We start from the raw sequence: 27,969 nt of genomic DNA on the forward strand, positions 1-27,969 counted from the left end.
AAATTTCCAAAAAACGAACCCTCTCTGTCAAAATGATCTTTACCGAGGTTCAGGACGTGGTCGCCAGTCGGCACCACAGGCAAGTGTCTCATTTACCTCAGTATTCACGGAAGTTCTTTTTATGTCTCGTTATAGTTACTAAAGCAGTCAAAAGTGTGATCCACGGACACAGCCAGTTTGCTATTATTAAAGAAAATTTGTGATAGTCGACTTAACGCTTCATGTTTCTTTTTAAATTGCGCGGGCTTTTATTACATAAATGCGGCTTACAAAAAAGTTAAAACTATTTTTTTTTTTTTGCAGTTGCAGTTATTGACTTAGGATAAGCTCAGATGATCTTGCATAAAACTATTATTGTGTTTTTTTTTCTTGAAACAAACTAATTTGAACTTGATTTTAATGAGAAAAATTAGGTCTTAATTTTATTTCGTCCGGTTTTAACAAGTAGTATAATCTGAGTTGACGTTGATCCTGACAGATATACGAATGGTGTTTGTTGGATGTACGTTGTGTTTTAAATCTCAAGAGCCCTGTTATTGGACTGTGAAACATTTTTTTTTTATATACTATTGATCGTTATAGGTGGTGGATTTGGCAGTGGTCAATGCTTACGTGTCTTGATATTGAAGTGCTGTGCATTGTTTAAGAGGAATTAAATGTATTATTGCAGTTTGGGACGGTCTCATCTCTTTACCCTGGAGGGGGAGAGAGTATGATAGTATCTCTACATGTCTTAAGAGCAATTAAAAGGGGTCTTCTGATCTCCAGTCCTCTCCCTACCGTCCTCTTCTGCCCTACATCTCCTCGGTATTTCCGGGTTTCTTCTGGCATTTATGGGGGCAGGGTGGCTCAGTGGTAAAGCGTCGGACTCGGGACCAGGGGTGAGTTCGAGCCACGCCCGGCAGCTACCATGCTGGGAGGTGTAACGCCCTCCTGTCGTCTAGCAGGGCTATATGATCTAGTAAGGTCTAGCTCGGAGGAACATTTCCCTTTTTTTTTTTCTGGACTTTATTTCCCCCTCTACTCGCACAGTGCCATATGGTCATATTATGGCTTGGATTCTTCATTACAGCATTCATCGCTAACCTGAGCTTGTTAGGTTAGTCAGACTTAATAGTAGGTTAGTTTTGTTAGACTAGTATTGATAGAGTAAGGTGGTTAACATTAAGCTTCAGCCTCAATTTCACACACTTTTTTTTTTAAGGCTAAATTATTGGAGGGTTTCTCAATGAAGTGGAGGGATTCTTCACCCACTAGCTGCATCAGTTATCACGTCTACATTTAAACGACCTATGCCAACAACTTGATTTTATTATACTGTATATACGATAGCAGATGGAAGTAGGAACTATGGACACCAATCTAGTGGAATCCCGAGATAATGGAATAATTTTTTTTTCAGGGATTTTTTTTTGCCCTATTTAAGGGAAAATTTCCGTTAAAACAAGTATAATTCCATTAAGGAAATTCTGTATAATAAATGCATTTGTGGGGGTAATAATTGTGGGTTCAGACTGGTGTGTGTAGTGCTGAGAGTTAGCATAGTTTGCTAGGTTTGGGTTACCTTCAAGGATTTAATGGAAAGTACCCTTAAATACCCGAAAATTTTCCCTTATATTGAGCCTTGGTTCTGGAGTTTGATTTAGCGGGAAATTCAAGTTAATGAAATGGGGGTCGGCTGAATTAGTTCATTAAATTGAGCATCTGCTGCACTAAACAAAGCATTTGCACTAAAAAAGCCATAGAGACGACCACTAATTCAACCTGCAATAATAATTTTTAAAAAAATGGAATTTTGGGGTGGAAACAATATATATTGGTAAGATTAGGTTAGAAAAAAAATTTTTGTCCAACACTGCAAAAATTCCATTATGCCTACCTGTGGAAACTTTCACTGGGAAGTTATGACAGTTTTGGCCCAATTTGGACTGTTCTGTATGTGGATATGATTCTTCTTTTTGGACATTACTCACATTACCAGATTCATTTACATGGGAGGTTAAGACAGTTCATATTTGAGGACCACAACCCTGTGTTTCCTAAATTCCTATTGATACAAAATGTTGACAGGAATATACCGTAACACCACATATAATGGGCTTTGTCGGATTTGATTTTGAAGTTTTTCCATACATTCATGGTTAGATTGTTGCTACTGTATGTGGTACTGTACTACTGTAGCTATGTATTACTGTAATAGAATTTTGAAATATATGCTTTCCTACGTTTGTGAAGTGTTATTTTACTTATTTATCTCATTTCCTTTTCTATTTCTCTGTCTTACTTACATAAATATTTGTTTTATGATTACAACAACTTAGCCATTAAATGATCGTATGACTACTAAAAGTACCCATATTATTGGACACTTCCGATCCACATTTCAGTTTTGGCACAAATTTGTCTTAATGGATGTTTTAGTGCACACATTACAAGGTGAATTATGATCATTGGTGAGTCAGGAGAGCTTTAAACCTAGAGTTTGGTTTCTACATCCCTCCAATCAGGTGCTTGCCATTATTTATGGTTTTTAAGTTGTACATTTGAGTATGTTTTTTGCACATGTCCAGTCAGCGGTATTTGCTGTAAAGGGTTGTTGTGAGCTCTTTGGCAGTGCTAAAATTCTTGTTTCAGCCCATACTTGATCTAATTATTTTTTAGTTGTTCTGTACTTGGCTCCCATTTGTACAAACACATACCGGGTATTCTTCTGTGACACTTATGTTGCAAATCAGTAATAGCTATAAGAATCATTAGTGATTCTCCCTCTGTTTTCAAATTCATTAACAGTGAAATCTCCTTGTCAGTATCATGTAACAAAACTGTCAGTCAGAGTGTAAAGTAGATTGAACTGTTGCCATAGCTAAATATTTTATACTGCACCCCTTCTGTTAGTTGTATTATAGATAATACTCTGTAATAGGCTAATGTTTGCTGACAGTCCTCTACCAGCATTGTGTCCTACTTTCTTACTTCAGCTTCCCTATTATTCCAGATTCTCCTTCATGGCTCATCATGCTGCTGCAAGGAAGGGCAAAGTGGTCCACCGCCAAACCTTCCAGAACAGCAACAGTGTAACTGAACTAACCCTTAGGACCTACCCCAAGTCTGACCTGCCACTGCTTCCTCCTACAAAGCCATTTGTGAGGGACTGCATGTTGGAGAAGGAGATTGAGAGGATTGAGAAAGAGAAGAAAAGGAAAACAAAGCAGAATGAAGGGGTAAAGAACAGGGAAGCAGCAGAAAGAGATATTAATAGGCAAGAAGAAAGAGGCAATTGGAAGAAGAGCGAAGCGGTTAGAGTGGAAATGGAGAAAGAAGGAGAAGCAGCAAAAGCAAATAAAAATACAGTATCTCTTGAACCACCTGAGAATCCCAGGCCATCTAGTGGTCGCATTTCAGTTGAGGTCACAAGAAAAAAGTCCCGAAAAAGGGCACATCCTCATCTTGGAAATAATGAGACTTGGGAGGATGTGCTGCGAGAATGTAGCTCCATCTCTTCTCACAGCAAGAACAGTGACTCGGAACCACCTGATGGGGAGAGAGTCAGGTGAGTTGGGCCTTGATGGGTTTGGTAACTTGTTTCAGTCACAGTGCTTTCATGACCTAAAGTTAGCAGACAATCTCCTGGCAGTACTGCATCCTCCCTTTCATGTCTCTCATCCCTCCTTAAATGTCAGAAAGGTATCCATCCTTCTCATATTCTTTAATAATAAACTGTATTTCATATTGCTGTCATATAAAGATATTCATTTACACTCGATCAAAAAAGTATCGGTGCACAGGGGGTGCGATGCCTACCGAAAAGGCTTGAACAACTGCTGACATTACCAATGTCTCATTTTGTATCATCAGTGTCTTTCTATATAAACATTACATTAGTTATATGTTTGCAAGAGGATATTGCTAGTTGGCGATATATGACACCTCCTAACATCAGGGCTACTAACGTGTGGTAGGTCGGATACTAATATTTCATTGACCTTCGTTCTGTGGTCCCGAGTGTTTCATGCATGTTGTGCACCGATACTTTTGTGACCCAGTGTACAGTAATACCTTCCATTGCCAAAGATGGTAGGGAAGTGTCAGCAAACTTTTGAAATTGACATTAGCTGCATCAAGTTGGATTATGGTTTTGAAGGGTACATTAAGTTAGTGCCGGTCAGGTTGAGTTGGGGTGTGATAGACAGGTGTTATGTGGACCCTGATGCATTTTGAGGTTAAGCCTGCAGCCTTATCTATTGCAGTACTGTACTGTATAATGCTGGATTAATTTATGGGTAAGAGGAAGAAGGTAGATTTAGGTAGTAAGTGGATGGCTGTCATCGACCCCAGGAGATACTGCCATCAAAGTGAAAGTATGGTAACCAGTCACACAGTTATCACATTGGTAGGAAACATTCAGCCACAGGTACAGTCACTTGGTGATCTTTCTTCTGAGGGATTGTTTATAGAGTCAAAGTCCATGCTGAGACTTCCATATTGTTACAAATATTACTACATATACCAAATTTTTTTTTGCCAATAACTTCCAGCAATTATTGGGAAATATATTTTTTTATTTTTACTGTATTATTTTTTTTGGGGGGAGGCACTTGGTGTAGCTTCCTGTCCATAGAAAACAGGTGCACCATAGCCAACTCCAATATGGGAATTCCCTGAGAGGAAGCATGGGGTCATTTTTATGTTGTTTTATGTTATGAGGATGGAGTAACTATATACTGTACCATTTTATAAATTCAAAAAAAAAAAAAAAAAAAAAAAAAAAAAAAAAGCTATTTTGCACTGTAACTGACATAAAATACTAGAGATCATATCATGTTCATGAGGGTAAAAGAAGACTTTTGCTCTTATTGTACTTTTATTGTTTCTTTTCTTTTGTTTTGCCTTTAAGCATGAGAGAAGAACCACATAGGTCAATCTCCCAGCCTGAGAGAAGTCACCCCTCTTCAGCACAGACCCACTCCCAACCACCACACCCCACACAGGACACCTCACATCCTCTCCCACACTCTCCACCTCCTCCACTTATTCCACACCCATCCCAGCACACATCACAGCATTTGCCACAGTCTCAGTCTTCACACTTTAACCCACCTCTTTATCCATATTCTCAAGCTGCTTCACAATCATTACATACAGCCCCACATGTATTCATTCCTCCCCAACAGTCACAGTTTCCCCATCCTACATATCATCCTCCAACAATGTCTTCCAATCCTGCTCCACATTCCTCCCTTCCATCTCAGTCTACAGCCCAAACTCCACAACACCCTTCTCATCCTACTGTACTATCACACCCACCTCAACAGTATCACCCTACACCACATTCCCCTTCTCCCCACCAACATTCAGATCCTTTCATACACACCTCCCATCCAAGCCAGCACTCCCACCCACCACCAGACACTTCCCACCCATCCATCCACACATCCCATCCACCCCCACACACTTCTCACCAACCTCCACACACATCCCTCCCTCCCCTACATACCTTATACCAACCCACACATACCATTTACACACAACCACATACTTCCCACCCTCCCTCACATACCTCTCACCCTCCCCTACACACTGTACACACACCCACACCTACCACCCATACTCCCTCGCAGCTCAACCCTCCCCACCAACCCACTCATCCTATCCATCACACCTCCCAGCATTCTCATTCATGCATACAAAATCTAGCAAGCCAGAGGATACCATCTCATAAAGAGACACAAGAGATTCCAGCAATGAGACAAGAGATGCACTCTCAACAGAAGTGTGGGTCAAGAAAAACAGATGTGGGTGCGCATGACTCATCCTCCAGTAATGAAAGGATACCACAGCATCATAATCCTCCACAGCCTGATCCTGAAGTAAATTATGTTGATCACTTTGATTGAGATTGAGATAGGTGCCAGTTATAGTCTTGATTCCAACAACATATTTTTAGTTTATTCTTGCTAGTACCAGATGGTTTATACAATTTGGGGAGACCTTTTGAACTGGAGGGGTTAGAGATAGTCTTCATTAACCACCTCACTACTAGGAGGTTTTCTGATTTGAAAAGAATTATCTGAAAGTTGGAAAGAGAGAGAGAGAGTGCACTGGATTATATACAGTAAACTTAGAAAGTGTTGGAAGCTTTTTGTATAGGCTAGTAAGTTCTCAATATATGTTGTTCTTTTTTTTTTTTTTTTTTTTTCCCATCAGTAAATCACGTGCACACACACACAGACACACACACACACACACAAGATTGCCAGTTAAAGTTCCATTGCTACTTAACAAGCTGATCTGTCATTTTTAACAGTTTAACCCGTCACGTCCCAAGGTTTTCCGCACCTCCGACATCCCCCAGTCCCGAGGTATTTTCGGAAATTTTTTTTTTTGGCTAAAACCTTCGTTTTTGGTGAGAAACATCAAAAATTCATAGAGAAATTGCTCACCTGAGGTTTAAAATACTCAATCCAGGTAGGAGTTCCTCCTTACCTGACTGGGTTTTCTAACATGCTGGCACCAAAGAAAACGAGTTCTATGGAAGGGTAACTATTTTATCCACTCATAAACGGTATTTATTTATTTATTTACTTGGTACGAATTTATATGTAGTATGAGAGTATATTGGTTTTCAAGCAGTAATATAGGCATTATAAGCATTGTTTCACTCACTAATCACCATTCATGACCTTTTTTTCCCACATTACCTGATCGTTTCTGACTGTTTCTTCCTCTAATGCTATGTAAACCTTGTCCTCCACATTGTCATCGATTGGGGAATCACTCTGGCCCTGAATGTCTTTATTGGCCAGGTCACTGGTAACAGGTGAATTGCCGAGACAATGGCGTGAGGGGGGGAGGGGGGAGGTTATGCGGTGTAAGGCATTGTCCCTGCTTGGCATCTTGTAGAGGAATAGAGGAAGGTGTCCCGTGTATACATACGAAAAATCACGCGCGAAAATTGAAAATTGTGCAAATTAGGGACCCGGTACGTCGCCGGGACTGGCAAATGCAAATCATTGCAACGTACCCATACATCGACGGGACGGGGCGGGTTAAAGCATTGTTAGTATGGAAAAAGTTGTGATATTTTGAAACACATTTTTGACATATACTGTAACAAAGACCATGTAGTTCAGAAAATTGGGTTGATAATGTTTGACTTACATTGACTAACAAGTGAGAAATAGTGAGATTAATGTAATTTAGTTTATTAGTTGTTTACTTTGTAATTTGTGTAAGGGAAGTGGCTGGAATGCTCAGAATTACTTTAATACAGCAATTTTCTTTGATCATGGTTATAAGCATCACAGTAACCTCACAAGAGTCCAGTTTCTCATGGCTAAAATGTTGTGGACATTATGATTATACTTTGGTTGCCTTAGGAGGTGAATGATTTTGTGGTGTGTGCAGTGTGCAGTTGATGAGTTGACCTTGAGGATAAAATGGGTCACTTGAGATAAGAACCCTATCAGTCAGGTGATGTCTAATATTTTATTCTTACTATTACATAATGGTTTTACTTGGATTTGGATATATCTTTTTATAGTTGAGGAGTTGAATGAAATTTGATTGTTTCTAAGCTGTTCATTCTGAGAGGTTCCCCCAAATTTAATAAAATCAAGAGTGAGCAAAAATAAAATGTAAAAGATGTCACAGTATGGAAGGAGTTCAGAACAAGTCCTTCTGTCTATGTTTCTGTCTGTTGCCAGATGCCTTAGTCCTCTAAGGATTGGCCACAAACAAATCACCTCCATACTGCCTTGTCCTCTGCCATTTGGCTGCCCTCCCAGCAACAAACACCCCCCTTTCTCATATATCTCTCTACTCCATTTCATATTTCTCAGAGTGAAAGAAATGTAAGGCTTCTGTCAGATGATATTAATTCGTCACCGTTTGGGGAGAGCGCATTGTTAATACTGCAGCAACTGAGGGAACGACTGCGAGCCAGAGGTGAGCTGGGGAAGTTAATGAACACTAACTCTTCATTATTATACCCTTTTGTCTTTAATTAGTTGATTTCTCTCCTTTTGCAGCTTATTTTACTTAGCCCAGTGGCAGAAAAATACAGTACAATGGCTCTACATAATTTCTGCAGCACTCTTTCTTGCTGGCACCATAGTCTAGTATTAATCTCTTGTTACAACTCACCATTCTAAATGGAGAGCCAGCAGTTTTAGGGCAAGTTAAAGTAAAAACTGCATTGTCATTTTTTTTTAAATTCTCTCTTTTTTATGTTTAGTCCACTGAAAGTAATATATATATATATATATATATATATATATATATACACGGTATATATTATATATATATATATATATATATATATATATATATATATATATATATAAAATGCTTGTTTAAGTTGTGTAAAATTTATTCATTTTAATGACTGAAATTTTCATCCTTTTGCACTTATTTAATGTAGCTCAGCGGCAGAATTAGAAAATACTGCAGCCCCACATCCTTCTCATGATACTTCTTTGTGACTAGACCATCTTCTAAAGTAAATCTAGTTCAGTTTTAGCATTCAAGATGTTCAGATGGTGACTTCATGCCTATAGTTCTTTTACTATGATTTTCCCAGATTTTTGCCCTTTTGCAGCTTATTTCAACTAACCTGGCTCTGCATCCCTTCCATGGCACTTCTTCTTGACTAGCATCATATTCTAGGGTTGATGTATTGTTACGTCACATTCAGGTTGGAGAGATAACAGTTTTAAGCCAAATTAGAGTAAAAAAGGTGTAGTTGAACCGAGTCCAGTGTAGCTATATATGAAGCTCTTTTGCCATTTCTCCCCATTTTACAGCACCATGAATATTGAAGAGTTTTTGATGTTTTGGAACTGATCACTAACATAACAAGGATTTTACCCTTTTCATTCTAACTTGGTGTAAAATTATCATCTCTTCATAGTGAGTGCTAAGTTGTGGCAATAGCTTAACATTAGAATGTGGTGCTGGTAACTAGGAAGTACTATTGAAAGGATGTAGAGCTGTGGCATTGCATTTTTCTTCTACTGAGTGATGTGAAATAAGCTGCAAAAGGATGAAAATTTGGGCAAAGCTAAGGTAAACAAACTATAACTGCAGTGCATTATTTCCTGTAGTTGATACAGTATTAGAAATTGCTGCACCTGTATTGATGATCATAAATTTTCCTAACATATGTAAGCATGCAGTAAAGCAATTGTGGTAAACTGAAAATTAGTGGAGACTGCGTGTGGATGGACTGAAATTGCTTTGTGTAGACCATTACATATGACACCTGAGACACTGACTGTGAGTGAATAATGCTGCCTTCTCTTGTTTTCCAATACTACCCTGCTGGAGCATAGAACAGCGTGCATAAATAGATAGATAGACTGATAGATAAATAGATATAGATATCAGAATATGATGCATAATGGATATACAGTAGTTAGTGTAGAGAACATTAGCAATAACCTACAATACCAGTACCGTATCTCCGCAGGTGATAGCGATAGCAGTGACCTGGTTGGAGCCCTTGAGGCATTCATAAGTGGGAGGGGGAGTCTGGGAGGAGTGGGTAGCAAGAACTCCCATCATGCTGTGCCTCCACACCACTTCAATCCACCCAGCCATTATTCCACAGTCTTCCCCACCCCAGAGAAATCACAAAATATCAGACACCAGAATCCCTTAGGTTAGACTCTCAAGCATCCGAATCAAGATGTTTTGTTTATTTTATTTTTATTTTTATTGTTTTTTAAGCTACTTTCTTTTACAACATTTATCCATTTACAGCATATTTAATGTAGCTCAGTGGCAGAAATAGAAAATACAGCTGCTTTACATCCTTTTCATGACTTCTTCGTGACTAGCGCTTATGTTAGAGTAAATCTATCTATTTTCTAAGCCTAGCTACCCTGTACATGAAGAAGTTATTCCTTGATGGTGTTTTATTACTGACACCAGCTTGTTACAGTAATATATGGACAGTGGTTGAGGGACATAAGATTTCTGGTGAGCTCATTAAAAATATGTTACTGTCAGCATAAATGCAGGTGGAATCATTGCAAGGGTAGATGTTGCCACCACCATCATCATCATCATCATCATCATAATCATCATTATATCCAGCCTTTCTCATTTACATAGGATGGGAAGAATTCAAAAGAGAAATGGGATAAGTTCAGTGGTTGGAGCACTGCCAGTAGAATACTGCCCAGTAAAAGTTGACTACACATATATGTTCCCTCATCATTTAATCGTTTAAAATTCCTGGCTTCACTTTATAAATCAGATAATTCACACAGAATTGGACTTCAACATACCATATGGATTGAGCTATTCCATTGACTGCCAGGAAAAAAGGGGGGTGCAATCTTTGTCATGTGATATATCTGTGTTGTATACTTCATCCATCCATATCTGTCCTTTGTCAGTTTCTTTACTTGCTTAACGCCCATGCCTCACAGCTAATTACACCTACATTTACATTACCCATCCACTTTTATCTTGGCCCTCCATTGTTCCTCATACCCACAAAATCACGCTTATATACACTTTTTATTACCTTATTGATATCCATTTTCTCTGTGATTGTTCCATTTAAGCACACACAGTTCTACCGTTTTATTAACACACATACTTTGTAGTAGCAATTGGCTACCTTCACAAAGCTCAACAAGAAGCATGCCAGCTCCATCAATACCTATACTCACTAGAACACTGGCTTAGGTAAAATAAAATGACTGCCTCACCAACCAAATCAGTTATCACTCTTCAGTCCAGACAGACATGAAACTCAGTTACACCCTCAAGTCTCCTTCTTTAACCAGTCACTCCCAAAGAAAGAGACCTCCAGATTCTGGGACATAGCATGCTTTCCAGACAGACTTAACCTTTTCGTACCATACAAGCAACATCATTGTAAAGGCATCTCACTAACTTGATGACATGACAACAGTCACAGGCCCTAAGCTTTTGACAGCAGAGGGCATAACCGAAAACAAACAAAAAACTTCATTTGAATGATAGTGAATTACACGAGCCCAAGCAGGGCACCCATCTTAACACCCACATACTGTACATGGAAAAACGTATCCGTATCACTGGGCACTCATTGATTGATAGTTTGAACAATTGAATTAGCCATATCACTGGGCATTCTATTGATTGTTGTGGTCCTCTGTTTTTGCCATTATCATGATTAATTAGGATAAGATGATGGTGAATTATTGACCAGAGAGTTACATTTGAATCCTAATTTTTCAGGTGATGAAGCCATTTCCACAACTGTATCTCAAGAGCATCAACAAAATGTTAACAAGGAAACAGATCTGAGAAGGCCATCCGAACTGTCAGACTATGATTTTTCTGAAACAGAAAGTGGGCAGGGTGGGTTATCTCAGCACCCAGACCAGAAGACCGAAGTTAACAAGAACATTAACCAGTGCCAGCAAAGAAATGGTCAGGCTATAAGTCAGACTGAACGCATGAAACAAAAGCTTTCTCTACCACAGGACATACATGAATCTGCCAAGCTGCTTGCGTGAGTTTGTCTTTCCTTATTTAATAATCATAATCCTAACCATAGGCTATTTACCATGTTCATATGGGATGGGGATATCTGGAGCAAGGATGATTTGAACTCCCATGGGACAAAGCAGAAGAGAGGAAAGTCCTAATTTCAACCACCCACCTAGCCATCCATTCAATCTTTTTATGCCCCAGTCATGAACGTAGGATCCTAGGGCTTGGTTATTCGTTTCAGACATGTAAAGCACAAGTGATCAATTGCTGGATGATGGTGTGGTCTGGCCAGGGTTGACATTAAAAACCCACCTTTAAAAAAAGAAAAAAAAAAAAGCTTTAAGTGTGTTTTTTTCCTGTTAATTTTTGCATAAAATGTAGTCCAGTTCCTAAGGTTAGGTTAGGTTAAGATAGGTTTGGGTAGTTAGGATGCAAAACTGGGGAAAACAGGACCTTGGTAACATACATACGCCCCCTCTTACTGCAGTCGTAGTCATACATGCAGACAGTACAGAAATTTTCCTAAAATCATACTAATGTTACTCCAGGTACAGTATTGTAGTTATTTATTATTTCTAAATACCTTGCTTACCTGCCTTTTCCCTATAATGAGCTTTCCTCTTGGGACACTTTTGGATGTGGGTTCTCACTCTTTCTATTTTAGCACTTATTATTGGTATTATTGGTTGCAGTATTTGCAGGCTGCTTTCTGTCTAAAACAAGTATATGTTCTCCAGATATCACTCCAAACCTTTTATTTAGTTCTAAATTACCTTGTACTGGTAATTACTTATTTTAAATAATTTACATATAAATATGAGGAATAATAGTAAAACCCATAAAAGCCCAATAAAGACCCCCCAAAACCAAAGCAAACACAGTGGGTTGGTTTTAAAAGGAGGGGGGAGGGTTCCAGCCCTGGGTCTGGATGATGGAATCTGCTTACTTGTGACAGTTTCTGCCTGAGGGTTGTACTCTGAGTGGGGTAGATGCAGTCCATGTTAATATTAAAGTAATATAAATAACCTAAAGAATACAAAGTTGTAATTTGCAATTGGATCATGATGAAAAAGGTGCTGTGAATTTACTGTGTCACCTGCAGTGCAACGGTTAGAGTTATGGTAACAATTTTTGGTTCATCACCAAACTTGTAGCCACATTTAATTCATATGTTATACTCTTTTCACCTTAACTTAGACCGGATTTTTTTTTTTCAAAGTGTATTTCACAAAACTCATGTCAGGAAAATATAATGCTGTGGTTCTATATTCTTTCTGTAGCACTTTTTTATGACATGCATCATGTTCTAGTATTAATCTCCTGTTAGAAGTCAGCATTCAGGATTGAGAGGTGGTAATTTTAGGACAAGTTAGAGTCTGTGGCAGTTATATTTTGTACTTGAAAAATATGTAAATGATATCAGAAACTACTGTAATAATAGTTTCTCTGTCTCTTAATGTTGCAGAGAGATAGAAAGACAAAAACTGATCATGGCAGAGCAAGAACGAGATATCTATAGACTGAAAAAACTTAGTGCCAAACTCATTGCTCAACAGGAACAGGTGAGCCACATATGATTCACTGGAATTTTGTTACTTATTTTGTTGAATCAGCCTGATTTTTACTTTTATGCTATTCATTATGATACAGCATTTTGATATTTTCAGTAGCATTGTGTAACTTTATTTTCCTAATATCAACTAACCCTCTCAGAATATACCAAACAGTAATCTTAGTTAACGCATATACTTTTTTAGTGATTAATCTAACCAAAACTTGACTGTAATCTAACCATCTATTGTTGGTGTTATTGCTTAACCCCAGCCTGTCTGGCCAAGCAAATCCATTGACCACAGGTAAAGAAAGTGCATCTTTGGGGCCCACACTACCTACGTATACCATTTAGGGAACCAGTACATCCCCTTATGGTAGACATTGCCTTACTAGGGTCGAACCATGATCCTTCCCCATCATGATGTGCAAGGAAACATGCAGGTGGATTCTGTACTTGCTTTGCTCCACCTAAGGTACACAATGCCACCACATGTAGGCTCCTCATCAGCACCTCTAACCCTTTGTAAAGTACTGTAGTTGAATTAGATTTCTTAAAACTAAGGGCTGTATAATTAAATCTGAGCTTGAAAGTTTGATAACCCCAATATTTTAGTATACAGTATATTGGCACCTGGTGCCGTAGTGGGTAATTAAGGCGCTTCACTTGGATTGAGTCTCTGTAGGTTTATATCCAAGGGATGGTTAGGGTTTATTGTTCACGTAATGGCACTCAGGGATGAGTGAGGCTAGTCACTCATCTTAAATGTCAGGACCAACTTGCCTAGCCTCGGGCTTCGACGCTCCGGATGGGGCAACACGGGATTAGATGATGATGATGATAGAACATTTCTAACATCTCTCTATCATTGCTGACTACATTCCATGTTGAGGTATGCAGGCTTATAACATTTAACACTTACAGGACTTCCATAAATGGCTGTTAAAACAAAAATTGGGGTTTGGTTACATCTTCACACACGTTGTTTTAAAACTACAACCATTAACACAATCCATCTTTAGCAGATCAACCAGGGGCAAATGCAGAGAAAAAATAAGGCTGGTCCTCCCAATGACTCACCATGTGATCAGAATACAGGTGAAGATAGTGGATTAGGAAGCGGGAGGTCACCTAAACCCATGTCAGCCGAGAGAATGGTCGGGAGCCCTGTGGAAAGTGGAGCAGCACAAGAAGTGGCTGAGACCAGAGGTGGAAGGAGTAGGGAAGAAAACAAAACTGATGGCGTGATGAGAGGAGAGGAAACAGAAATTGGAGATAAGGATGATTCAGAAGAAAGAAATAACCAAAAAGGAAATGGAGGTGAGAGGATTATAGAATCAGATCAGCATAGAAAAGACAACCCCTGGCAAGAAAAGGAGCGAGAATACAGAGCCTCAATACTGGACCTTCAGACTGAGAATGACGCATTACATCAGGAGATAACTAGATTGAGAGAACTTGTGGTGTAAGTAGACTAATATGATGTTTATCAGAGTTTGGTATAAAGTTAATCATCTTTACATTTTATTACAGTATGTATTGAAAGTTATTTCGGTTACTGATGAATTAACACCTTTTCTTCACATACAGTTGCTTTCCCTCCCCCCCCCCCACTTGATCATGAACCAGTAACATGTATCCCTTAGTTATTTTGCATAGAGTACACATTCAGGACTGTAAATGAGGACTGGCTCTGAAGTTGAGATCCATGCCATAGGCTTAGAGTGAGTTGATGTTTAAAGTGGCTTTGAATAGTGGCATGAAGATAGTGAACAATTCCTCATAGTTCTGCATTTACAGGCAGACCTCATGTTGTGAGCAGTGTTGCAAAATATCACTGCTTAACACTTGTAACCCCAGGCTCCTCTGAATGTGAACCTGGTGGACTGCAGGTTGAAGCTGCTTTTTTTTTTTTTTGCAGTCTATCATCCTCATTGCAGAAAATAAGGAAGGAGCTGATGGACATATATATGACTGGGCAGTGGAGGCCAAAATACTGCATCAGTGTCATCCCCGGAAGGCATCCTGTAAAATGGTCAAAACCACAAATCAACTTAATGGGTAGCAGTGAAACTTTTAGAAGCATTTTTTATTAATGTAAACATAATGGAGAGAGAAAAAATGCTGAAAAGATTGTCAATAACAAGGATTTATTGCACATGAGGGGAGGGGGGAATGGATTTTACCAAGACCGTCTAGTTTCATTTTGCCAGAGATGAAAGACCCATTACATCCCATGTGAACTTGGATTTTGGGATAGAATGATGGAGGTGGTGATTTTAAGTCTTTGCTAAAATTATGTAGATTCATTACAATGATGTACACTCAACCCCCTGCTATCACGCACCCCAAGACCGCTATCACGCGTCGAGTTTGAAGACAGGCTAAGCGAAACTTATTCACACGGCACTTCATACGAGGTTTGCAGAGGATACGATGGTTAATCGGAACGGTAACGTGGTAAAATTCCCGATTATAGCACGGGCATTTGGAATGCATCTGAATGGATTCCTGCCGAGGACATGACGGGCAAAACAGTGACCAAAACCCATTTGGCCCGAAAGAATAGATCGTACTACAGCATTGAAATTTAGCCTAACGCTGAATACTTATTAATATTGTATTTTAGAATAAATATCAATCGTTTTGAAACCCTTATAAAGAGTTAATATTTCTTATACCGAAAAAACTGTGATGTCGATAAAGTAATCACGTGTTTACAACTGAGACGGGGCTCTGACGACAGTGTGAGGAACGTGTGTGATAGCGTCCAAGTTTTGTTCCAATTAAATGTTCCTCAGCCATTCCTGATATAAGGTACCATGTGATACCCCCTTTAGCTGTGGACACTAAAGAAATGGAGACAGCCAAAGAGATCTGGCGGCAACTAAGCCACTCCCAAGCCTCGGAACCCATCAAACTACCCAAGCCGTAATCCTTATAAAAGTTTGATGGGCCTTTTATGTTGTTTATTTATTCATTATACTGTTATTATTAATATAATAATGCTTTATTTCATGTTAGAGGAGAGATTGGCAGGAAATCATAGGCATAAAGTGGTTAAAAGTTAGAAAAATGGGCCACCGAAACACCAATTAGAAATTTTCCCATTGACTGTTCAGTTCAGCTATCACGCACTCAGCCATCACGCGTGTTTCCTGTGACCAATTAGGCGCGATAGCAGGGGGTTGAGTGTATAGTTTATTCTTGCCACCCTTGGATAACTTCAGCTCTTCAGAGACTCTTCAGTACTGGTGGGGTTAGACATAACTAATATTAACCCCTTCAGTAAAAAAGGAATTTTTTTTATTGGAATAAAATAATTTAGAAATAGCAAGAATTGAGCAAGAAATACATCTTCAGGTTAAAGGTATTAACTGCATTATTGTTATACATGCTCAGGCAACCCTTGCTTTACAGTCAGGACACATGTTTGGAAGAAAGTTGGATAATGACAGAGAGTATATGAAGTGAATTTACAACATGGATTCAGTAGAGATACATTCAAACCAAGGGCCTATGGACAAAAGTTACATTCCATCCCCATAAAGATACTTTTGTGAGAAAAAAATCACACATGCATGCAATTAGATATTATATAATATATAATATATATATATATATATATATATATATATATATATATATATATATAATATATATAATATGTATATATTAAATATACATATATACATATATATATAATATATAATATATACTGTATATATATAATATATAATATATAATATATATATAATATATAATATATACTGTATATATATAATATATAATATATAATATATATATAATATATAATATATATATAATATATAATATATTATATAATATATAATATAATATATAATATATAATATATATATAATATATAATACGTATAATATATAATATATATATATAATATATAATATATATATAAAATATATAATTATAATATATATAATATATATATATATATATACAGTTCCCTCACTAGTTTTGCGCCTAATTGATACCGCAGTTGCAGCACGAAACTCAAACTCATGAAACTTGTGAGTATACTTTATATGTAATAAGTGGTACAGGTAATTGGTTCCGGGGTTAGCTACCTTATTCCCCCTTAGCTACCCATTAATGACACAATACCTCTTCTATAAATTCTATCTATCTATCTATCTATTGTCAGACGCCTTAATCCCGTACGGGGTGGCCACAAACAAATCGCCTCCACATCGCCCTCTCCCCCTCCATTTCACTGCCCTGCTTCCAGCTTACACACCCCTCTCTCATATACCTCTCAACTCCATCCCTCCATCTCATCCTCGGCCTCCCCCTCCATCTCCCCTCCTCCACATTACTCACATACACTTTCCTCGTCAGTCTCTTACCCTCCATCCTCTCCACATGGCCAAACTCCCTCAGCATGTTCCTCCTAACGCTTCCTATCACATCCACACGACAACGTTTCTTTATATCTTCATTTGTCAGCCTGTTTCTCCATGTGACTCCACAGGCTTCTCTTAAATAAGTTATTTCAACTGCTCTCACTCTTGATTTGTGTCCTTCCAACAACGTCCAAGCTTCACTTCCATACATTAGAGTTGGTATCACAATACTGTCATGTAGTAACTTTTTCACTTCCATGCTCACTTCCCTGTTTCTTATCACTGCTTTCAAGGAACCAGCAACCTTTCTTCTTTGTTGTACCCTTTCAAGCACTTCACCCTCCAAACTTCCATCCTTACTCATCACACTACCCAAGCACTTAAACGTACTCACATTTTCCATTTCCTCACCATCCAACCTCACTGTACACTCACTGACTTCACCTCTGTCAAAGACCATCACTTTACTCTTCCCTACATTCACCTTTAGATTCCGTTTCTTACACGCTTTCTCAAACTCATCCACCAAGCCTTGCAGCTCCCCTTCGTCTTCACTTAACAACACAGTATCATCTGCAAACAACAGTACAGGGAGTTTCCAAACACAGCCCTCTCTCACCAGGGCCACTCCACCATCCACTACACTACCTTGTAACTCTTTTATTACCCCATCCATGTACAGATTGAACAACCATGGAGACATGACACATCCCTGTTTCAACCCAACCTTCAAAGAGAAAAATTCACTCAGTTCACCATCCACATGCACTGCAGCCTTAGCACCATCATACATACTCTTCGCAGCATTCAACAACTTCCCATTGACTCCATATATTCTTAATACTTTCCACAATCCTTGTCTATCCACCCTGTCATACTCTTTCTCCAAATCCATGAAAGCCACAGACAACTTCTTTCCCTTCTCTAGAAACTTTTCCACTAAAGATCTAAGAATGAATATCTGATCTGCACAACCTTTTCCCTTCCTAAAGCCTGCCCGTTCTTCCTCTGTTCTTCCTCTGTTCTTTCCCTAACACTGTCAATAAGTATCCTACCATACACTTTTCCTATTAAACTAAGAAGACAAATGCCCCTATGATTACCACACATTTCTTTTTCCCCTTTTCCTTTGTACAAGGGAATAATTATACCTGACTTTCAATCCTCCGGGACTCTACCTTCCTCCCAAGCCAATCTGCACATCTTCCACATCCATTCTACTACTATCTCTCCCTCATGCTTAAGCATATCACCACACACTCCATCATTCCTGGGGCTTTCCCCAGTTTGACTTTCTTCATTGCTTCCACAACTTCTATCCTACTGATTTCTTCCTGCCTTCTCACCCCCCTCCTTCTCCCAGCCACTTATACTCACATTACTTCCATCCTCTATGTTCAACAATTCCTTAAAGTGTTCACTCCGTCTGCATATCTTCAGCATATCACCACATACTCCATCAATTCCTGGGGCTTTACCCAGTTTGACTTTCTTCATTGCTTCCACAGCTTCTATCTTACTGATTTCTTTCTGCCTTCTCACCCCCTCCTTCTCCCAGCCATTCCCCAGCCACTTATACTCGCATTACTTCCATCCTCTATGTTCAACAATTCCTTAAAGTGTTCACTCCGTCTGCTCACTTTTTCTCCCATCTCCACTAGTAATCTACCATTTTTATCTTTCACTCCCCTGTTAACTTCACTGCCACCCTGTCTTACTCTCTTCACCTCTTTCCAGAACATTTTCTTACAGTCCCTCCACTTTACACTCAAATTCCTTCCAAATTCCTTATCCACCCTCTTCTTACTCTCTCTTACTAAACTTTTCACCACTCTCTTCCTTTCTACATATAACTCTCTCTTCCGCCTCTCAACTTCTTCCACGCCCCTATTTCTTATCCATTCATTGCATGCTTTCTTCTTCTATAAATTACATACAGTTAATCAGACATATAATATATTACTGAACAAAGAATTTACTGACATTGACACTTAGGCTGAACTGCTTGATGGGGCTTGAAGATGAGTTCAAGGGTGGGAACAGTGGTTAGGTACCACCTGGCCCCTCACTGCTCCCTGCCACAACTGTTGAGTCCCCCACACCACCACTTCTTGATGCTTCAACATCAAAGCCCTCAAAATCCAGTGGAAGCTTATCAAGCACCCCAGTGTCTTCAATGTCCTCATCCACAGCACTGTCGGCCTCCCCAGGCTGTATGTTCTCCAAAGCCTGGGGTTGTTGAATACAAGTGGACAGGAATGATGTTATCAGAGTCTGATGACGTGCATGAACTCTGGTGTTGAAAAGGTCCTTGTAATTAGCCAGAAGTCTATCCACCATCAGGAAGAAGGTGTCCCTGATCTCTGACCTCCCATCACATTCCTCAATTTGCTCTTTCAGACGAGCAGTGTTTGCCAGGAAGTCTGTGATTTGGCGAGATGTTGGCTAACCTGGTGGGACAGGTAAGGGTTATTCCTGAACTTCTTTGTCGTTGACTTGTTTGTCTGTTTCCAACATCTCCTCAATGGTCGGTTCAGGCTGCGGTGGCTCAAAACAAGTGACTGAGGAGATGCAGGGGCTCACGAAAATCGTAGAAAAATCACAAGACCCCTAGAAAAAAAACATTCCCTTGCCATCACGAAACTAAATTTTGCGAGCATATATATCGCGAAGCCAGTGAGGGTACTGTATGTATGTGTGTGTGTGTGTATATATATATATATATATATATATATATATATATATATATATATATATATATATATATATATATATACAGTAATCCCTCTAATATCCGGACGCCCAATAACCGAACATCCCCACTAACCGAACCTTATCGTCCTGGGATCAAACATTCCCAAAATGGTCCGAAAATCCAAAAAAATTGGAAAAAAAATCGATTTTTTGCCGTCCGTAATTTGAACTTGCCGGCTGGCGCTCGCGTGAGAGCATTGTTTTGGTTCGTCATTCCTCCGACGTCCGATAGAGCGCCGCTGCATCCTCCCCACTTCCCGCCTGTCTCTCACCGCGACAAGACCTACGCTCTTCGTCATGGCTGCCCACGTGCTCGCTTTTGTGGTGGTGCCGTACTTGCTGCAAGGCCTCCTGCTGCTCTCTGCCCTACTCTTAGTGTGTGTGATGATGGCCCCGCCTCCTGAGAAAAGGAAGAGAGTGGTGTTGACTCTGGAGAAGAAACAGGAGATATTGGAGAAGGTTGATGCGGGTTGGTCTTCCTCTCGCATTCTCCGCGAGTTCAACCTGGCCCGGTCGACTTTGTTTGATATCAAGCGTTCCCGAGACAAGCTCATGCAGTACACGGCTGACTTCTCGTCGAGAAGCAAACGCAACGTGGAGAGGAAGGTTATGTTTACTCCCAAGTATGCAGAGATCGACCGCTCCACGTTGATTTGGTATCAACAGCAACGTGCAGCTGGTGTGATGGTACGTGGAACGGAGCTGAAGGCTGCTGCTGAGAAGTTTGCAAGGCTTCACGACGCCCTAGACTTCAAGGCATCCGAGGGTTGGCTCTTCGCGTTCAAGTTGCGACATGGCCTTACTAACCGTAAAGCACATGGCGAAGCATTGGACGCTAACGAGGATGGAGTGGACGAGTTTCGGCACAAGGTGAAAGGCTTGATCGACAGGGAGGGCCTCACTCTCGGTCAAGTCTATAACGCTGACGAAACTGGCCTATTCTATCGCTCGGTGCCAACGAACACTCTCGCCGATGAGACGGAGAAGCGTGTACCTGGCCGCAAGCTTTCTAAGGAACGGATATCTGCTTTGTGTTGTGCCAATGCTAACGGCATGCACCGGCTTAAGCCCGTTATTGTTGGCCGTGCAAAGCAGCCTCGGTGCCTTCGTGGGGTGATGGATGTCCTTCCTGTCGTATGGTACCATTCTTTGAAAGCATGGTTCACAGCTGTGATTTTCAAAGACTGGTTTCACCATCACTTCGTCAAGGAGGTCATACATTACCAGACGAAGACACTGGGAATTCCTCGCGACCAGGTAAAGGCTCTCCTTCTCGACAATGCACCTGCCCACCCGTGCGACAAGGACTTGGTTGCTGAGAATGGCCGTATTAGGTGCATGTTTCTGCCACCTAATACGACTGCTCTCATTCAACCAATGGACCAAGGAGTGATCGTGGCAACAAAGCGCCTGTACCGTCGGAAGTTCCTGGACGAGGTGATGGTGGTTCTCGAGGACGAGGACGAGCGCAGGGAAGGACGTGACACTCGAGGCAAGCGGACTTTGGAAAACCTTCGCCGCTACAACATCAAGTCTGCGCTGTACAACTGGGCTAGTGCATGGAAGGAAGTCCCTGTGAAAACTCTTGAAAATGGTTGGTCTCGTCTGCTTCTCGGAACAGATGTGGAGTACGATTTCCTAGGGTTTGACGTGGATGACTTCCATGCACGGCTACGTACGCACGGCGACGATGTTGATGTGGACGATGTTCGTGAGTGGTTGGACGACGACGAGGGCGATCCTGGGTATCAGACGTTGTCTGATATCGAGATCACGTCTTCGGTTGCTGGTGTCAGTCCCGAACTTGAAGATTCCGACGACGAAGGCGATGATGATGCAGACTCCGCCCAGCAGGACACTACTCCAGCCATCCCCAAGCTGAGCGCACTCCGGGAACATCTAGAGTTCGTCCTAGACTACCTGGAACACCCGGACTGCGACAGGGAGATGGGGCCCTTGGGACTCGTGGAGGAAGTGCGTGCTTTCTGGCAGCGCATCATCAATCGCCAGAATCGTCGGTCCTTGCGTCAGTCAACGATTGACAGTTTTTTCAGGCCCGTGACCCCCGCTGTGCCAAGCCCTGGTTCCACTCCGTTGCCTCCCCAAGACAGGCCCTCATGCTCCGAGCCACAGCCCAGCACATCAGCTACAGTGGAGTCACCGCTCGACGTGAGTTTGCGGCTGTCTTCAGAGTCTTCTGTAGTCGGTACGCCATCACCACTACCCACCGATGCACCCCTTGGACGCCTGCCAGTGATACTCTCGGGCTCTGACAGTGAATAAACAGCAAGAACTTCTCCACTAGACCACACGGGAATTTTGAGTGTTGTGCAGTGAAAAAAACGGTGTGTTGTGTTAAGGTTTTCAAGTTGGGAGAAAAGACTAAGTAGAAAAGAAATTTAACGTAACTAACCTTCTTTGTTTTGGCTTTGGAAACTTAAAAAACTTGGGAAAAGTTAATGTGCAACACTTAAATTTAATGGAACATTATTTGGACTAAAGTGAACACTGTGAAAAGAACGGACTTCTGTGTGTTAGTGACTAAGTTCAGTGCAAGACTTCAGGAAGAGTGTAGTGCAAGTGCTTCAGGAAATCGTTCTTACTGTCAGAGTCCGAGAGGAGGCGGTTATTCATCGAGGTGGCCAGGGACTTGCTGTAAGTAGCCAAAATGTTTCATGTTGTACTATTTTCCATACTATATTTACCAGAATGTTTCATATTGTATTTTTTCCCATACTATACTTACCAGAAAGTGTCATACTGTACTTCTTTCCATACTAAACTTACCTCATGCATGTGCAGTAGGAATGTGTTTTTCAGAGTTCGGTTAGGTTCGGTTAGAGTCCATAAGTACCAGAATGTTTATTAATGTATGAACATACTTCTAAACCCACATTTTATGTGTCTATTGCATTTATTTCAGTCATTTATGTGCCTTATTGGTGTGATTTGGGTGTTAAATAGGTGCTATGCATGTCCGGAGGGAGTTGTATAGGTGTTTCTCTGTGTTAGGGTCCGTAAGTACAAGTCCATAAGCTGGGGCCCAATATCCGGACAAAACCAATATCCGAACCTACCGATGGCTCTATTGATCCGGATATTGGAGTGATTACTGTATATATATATATATATATATATATATATACAGTAATCACTCCAATATCCGACGTAATAGAGCCATAGTTAGGTCCGGATATTGGTTCTGTCCGGATATTGGGCCCCAGCTTATGGACTTGTACTTATGGACCCTAACTCAGAGAAACACCTATACAACTCCCTCTGGACATGCATAGCACCTATTTAAGACCCAAATCACACCAATAAGGCACATAAATGACTGAAATAAATGCAAAAGGAACATAAAATGAGGGTTTAGAAGTAGGTTCATACAATAATAAACATTCTGGTGACTGGCTCCTGGACTGGTACTTATGGATCCTAACCTAGCCTAACTCAGAAAAACACCTTCCTACTGCACATGCATAGCTCCTAACACCCTATTCACACCAATAAAGGACATTAAAGAGTGAAATGAGGTAAGTATAGTATGGAAAAAAGTACAGTATGAAACATTCTTATGTCCGGATAGTGGGGATGTTCGGATATTGGGCGTCCGGATATTAGAGTGATTACTGTATATATATTTCATCATCATCATCATCCGGACCTCCTTTCCCACTCTAGGGTAGGGTGAGAAGTAGCAACATCCAGACAGACCAAGTTTGCCCAGTCCAGTGGGCCACACTACCATTCACTCACCAGTCAAACCCCCGGAATCCTGGCTCTGATACACCAAAATCTTTCACCACATTCTGTAGCTTCACATAACATATCCAATAGACTCAATCCAAATGCTGTCACATTAAAAAGGGGTGCCAAATCCCTGATCATGCGCTTCTTCTCATAACGTTCTTCCAGCCAGCTTGATCTCTTGTCGGTCTCCTAGCCTCACTGACTTTCATACCTCTCTTTTTCACACATTTATCCACCATATCCCTCCACTTTCTCCTTGGCCTACCTTACTTCCTCCCTCCTTCAGGTTCACTCACCACCTAATTCACCACTCTGTTGTTATCCATTCTCTCCATATAACCATACCATCTCAGTACACTCTCTTCGATTCTGGTGTCCACAGACTTCCTCACTCCGCATCTTTCACAAATCACATTACAGTATTTTGTATCCTATCCACTCTCTGTACACCACATACATTCCTGATCAATCCCATCTCTACTGCCCTCACAGTCACTCTTGACTTTTCATTTTCATGCCTCACCATAGTCTCACATGTATATGTTAAAGTTGGCACTAACACTCCATGTAAGCCTCGCACAGCTGCAACACTCATGCCTCTGTTTCTTATCAAGACCTTCATAGCACCAGCTACTTTCCTGCCTTGTGTCACTCTACTTTCCACTTCTTTTGCACATTTTCCTCTCTTTTCTATCACTGTACCCAGATATTTAAACTCTCTCACCAGTTCCAGTCACTCTCCATTCACTGTAACATCACACTGAGAGTCACCTTCTCTTGATTACCATCACTCTACTCCTTTCGTCATTTACTCTCAAGGCACGACACTCACAGTCATCAGCAGAACTCTGCATTGGTCTACCAAGCACTTGTCCGGTATTTGCAAGCAGCACTGCATCATCAGCATACAACAAATTTGAGATATTCCATCCATCACCATTCATTACCAGTGCCATCCCTCTCTCCATTACCTATGTTTTTACTTCTCTCATCACCCCATCCATGTATATATTGAACATCCATGGGGACATCACACATACTTATCGCATGCCCACATTGATCGTGAACCATTCACTTAGATGCCCATGTACCCTTACACATACCTCACTACCATCGTAAAAACTCTTGACGGCACTTAGCAGCTTATTATCCACACCGTACATGAGCAAAACTTTCCACAATCCACCTCTGTGTACTTTGTTGTATGCATTTTCCAGATCCATAAATGCCATAAGCACCTTATAATCCTTCTCACAATCCTTCTCCACTTTCTGTCTCACTGCAAATATTTGATCCACACATCCTCTGCCACTCCTAAAGCCACCCTGTTCATCACTCACTAGGACTTCTGGTATCTTTCTTTCTCTATAATAATTCTTCCGTATACCTTCCCTACAACACTCAGTAAACTTATGCCACAATAATTCGTGCACTCACTTCGCTCATCTTTATTTTTGTACAGGGGTACAATCACAGCCTTTTTCCACTCTGCCGGCACAGCTTCACCCATCCATAGCTTCTTACATATCTCCAACAAGCACTTAATTCTGTTCTCTCCTCTAAATCATCTCTGCATACACCTCATCAACCCCAGCTGCTTTCCCAGTTTTCAGCCGCTTCACAGCGTTCTTCACCTGTGCCAGTGTCACTTTTCCTGGCACTGCATTCTTTGTCTGCACACCCTGAAAAGCAATCATGTTTACAGTGGCTTTGCACTGTCTATTCCCATTCATCAGGCTTTCAAAATATTCTTTCCATCTGGTCCTTACTTTATCCCCAGTTTTCAGCCATTTCACAGCATTCTTCACCTATGCAGTGAGAGTGTCACTTTTCCTGGGACTGCATTCCTTCCCCGCACACCCCAAAAACCAATCATGTTTGCAGTGGCTCTGCTCTGTCTATTCCCATTCATCAAGCTTTCAAAATATTCTTTCCATCTTGTCCTTACTTTATCCCTATAACAGCCTTCACACTTTCACATTTCTTTCCGCTGTAATGTCTACATTTCCACACCTCTTTCCTGAATAACTTCCTATTTTCAGAGTAGTTTGCATTAATTTTTCTTCGTAGATTATCATTTACCTCCATCCTTTTCCTCTTCACTAGTCTCTTTATGTGCTTCTTTGCTTACACTATATTCAGTTCTTATTTCAATTGAACCCCTGCTCTGTAACCACTCTAGCCACATCTTCCTCTTTTCCTCCACTGCCTTATTAACCACGTCATATATATATATATATATATATATATATATATATATATATATATATATATATATATATATATATATATATATATATATATATATATATATATATACAGTATATATATATATATCATCATCATCATCATCATCATCATCATCATCATCATCATCATCCAGACCTCCATTCCCACTTTAGGGCAGGGTGAGGACTATCAGTGTCCAGACAGCCCAAGTTTGCCCACTCCCGTGGGCTTCCTTTCAATCTTTGGGCTCCCTTTCAATCTTTGCTTTATTTGCAGGAACCTGGAGTTACAGCTGAGCAGAATGCAGGCCCTGCTTAATCAAGAGCAACAGCCAAGATCATCATTATCAAAACTGGCGTCCTCGGCCCCAAATCTGTCTGTAGCAGGCTCGAGGAAACGAGCAAGAGATACATCCTCCCAGTCATCTGCACACACAGGTAGTGAGAATGATGTTGACTCAGCCTATGAGGAGAGGACTGGATCTTACCTCACCTCCAAGACCAACTCTCCTCATCTTGATAATGTACACCAATCATTTCACCCACCCACTACCTCTCATCCAGCAACGGGGCAGCAGAAACATAGTCAGTATTCACAGGGAGCTGGGAGGAGAGTGGTGGGTGCACATATTGAGCCTGACTGCCAGCAAGAAATTGTTAGTTTAACTCCTTTACAAGAGCTTCACACCAAAAAGGCTGGTCAGACATCCAGTAATGAGGATGAGGTTAATAAAAGGAAAACATCATGTCTAAACAGTACCCCAGTCAGTTGTGGAAACGTACCATCACCCACCACTATGATAAGCAAGGGAATTTCTGCATCTAGTGACAAAAAAAGCAATCACCTAGGAACTGCTAACAGGCCATGTGATGCTATGACTAACTTTGGCAGTCCTGGTACTGAGAGGAATCTTCAGCCATCATCATCCATTAATTTGGTCAAAGCTCTAACTCTGCCAAAGCTGAAAGTGAGCAGTCTGTCTCCTACCCCTTGGACAGCCCCAGAGGACCAGACTTTTTCTTCATTCAGTACTGTCTGTGACCAGCAACTCCAGGACAGAAAGATTGCCTTTGAGTCATCTTTTCTCCAAGGAATTAATGTTCCAGGGCAAAGTGAAAACAGGAATGTGCAAACATCACCCCCCACAGGGGCTTTAACTGAATGCTCACAGTCAGCTTTAGAACCACCTTTTGAGTCATCTTTCCTGCAAGGTATAAAAACCCCGCAGCAGAGTAACAAAACAGATGAAAAAGGAGTGGAACTCAAGTCATCTTTCTTAGGAACTTCCCAAATAATTTCCAATCTCCCATTTGAATCCACTAGAGTACAGGATGTCTCACCTAAATCAAGTTCTGAAGTAGATGAAAACACAGTCAGTGCACCTATCAATGCTAGACATTCATCAACTTCATGTAACACTGATATAGAGCATGTTGATTTATTGGACTAATAAATTTTTTATATTGTAACTTGTAACCCCAAATTTTATTGGTAATAATCTGAAAGTAGATTTGACTGGAAAAAATAAATGCCACTTACGTTATTTATCCATCAGTATCGAATACTCTAGATTGATTATATTATAAATGCTGAAGTCAGTGGTTGTTCATAAGGTTGGAAAAGAAGATAGCAATAAGCATTCACAGTTTTTGGATCAGTTTATAATGCAGCCTCCCCCTCCCTCCATATGGTACTTTGTGGTAGACCAATATTTCTTGCTTTAGTGAGTAGTTTAATGATAGGATAAGGCAACTGAAACACAATAGTACAAACATAATGGTGATAATGTGCTCAAAATTAGGTTCTTCC

The 27,969-nt window shown here is 40.5% G+C and overlaps 1 protein-coding gene across 1 annotated transcript; it reads left to right on the forward strand.

The window, feature by feature from the left end:
* The first annotated feature begins 32 nt into the window (after positions 1-32).
* Positions 33-27,969, forward strand: LOC145410413 (uncharacterized). The gene is made up of 8 exons (XM_080280565.1): positions 33-79; positions 2,996-3,221; positions 7,839-7,944; positions 9,467-9,658; positions 11,233-11,509; positions 12,956-13,052; positions 14,065-14,507; positions 26,437-27,969. The coding sequence occupies exons 1-8, from the start codon at positions 33-35 to the stop codon at positions 27,608-27,610; spliced, it is 2,562 nt and encodes an 853-aa protein (XP_080136691.1). The 3' UTR covers positions 27,611-27,969.

The sequence above is a fragment of the Coenobita brevimanus genome, chromosome 85 (assembly GCF_032717465.1).
Source record: "Coenobita brevimanus isolate Jiangsu-jjx chromosome 85, ASM3271746v2, whole genome shotgun sequence".
NCBI lineage: Eukaryota > Metazoa > Arthropoda > Malacostraca > Decapoda > Coenobitidae > Coenobita > Coenobita brevimanus.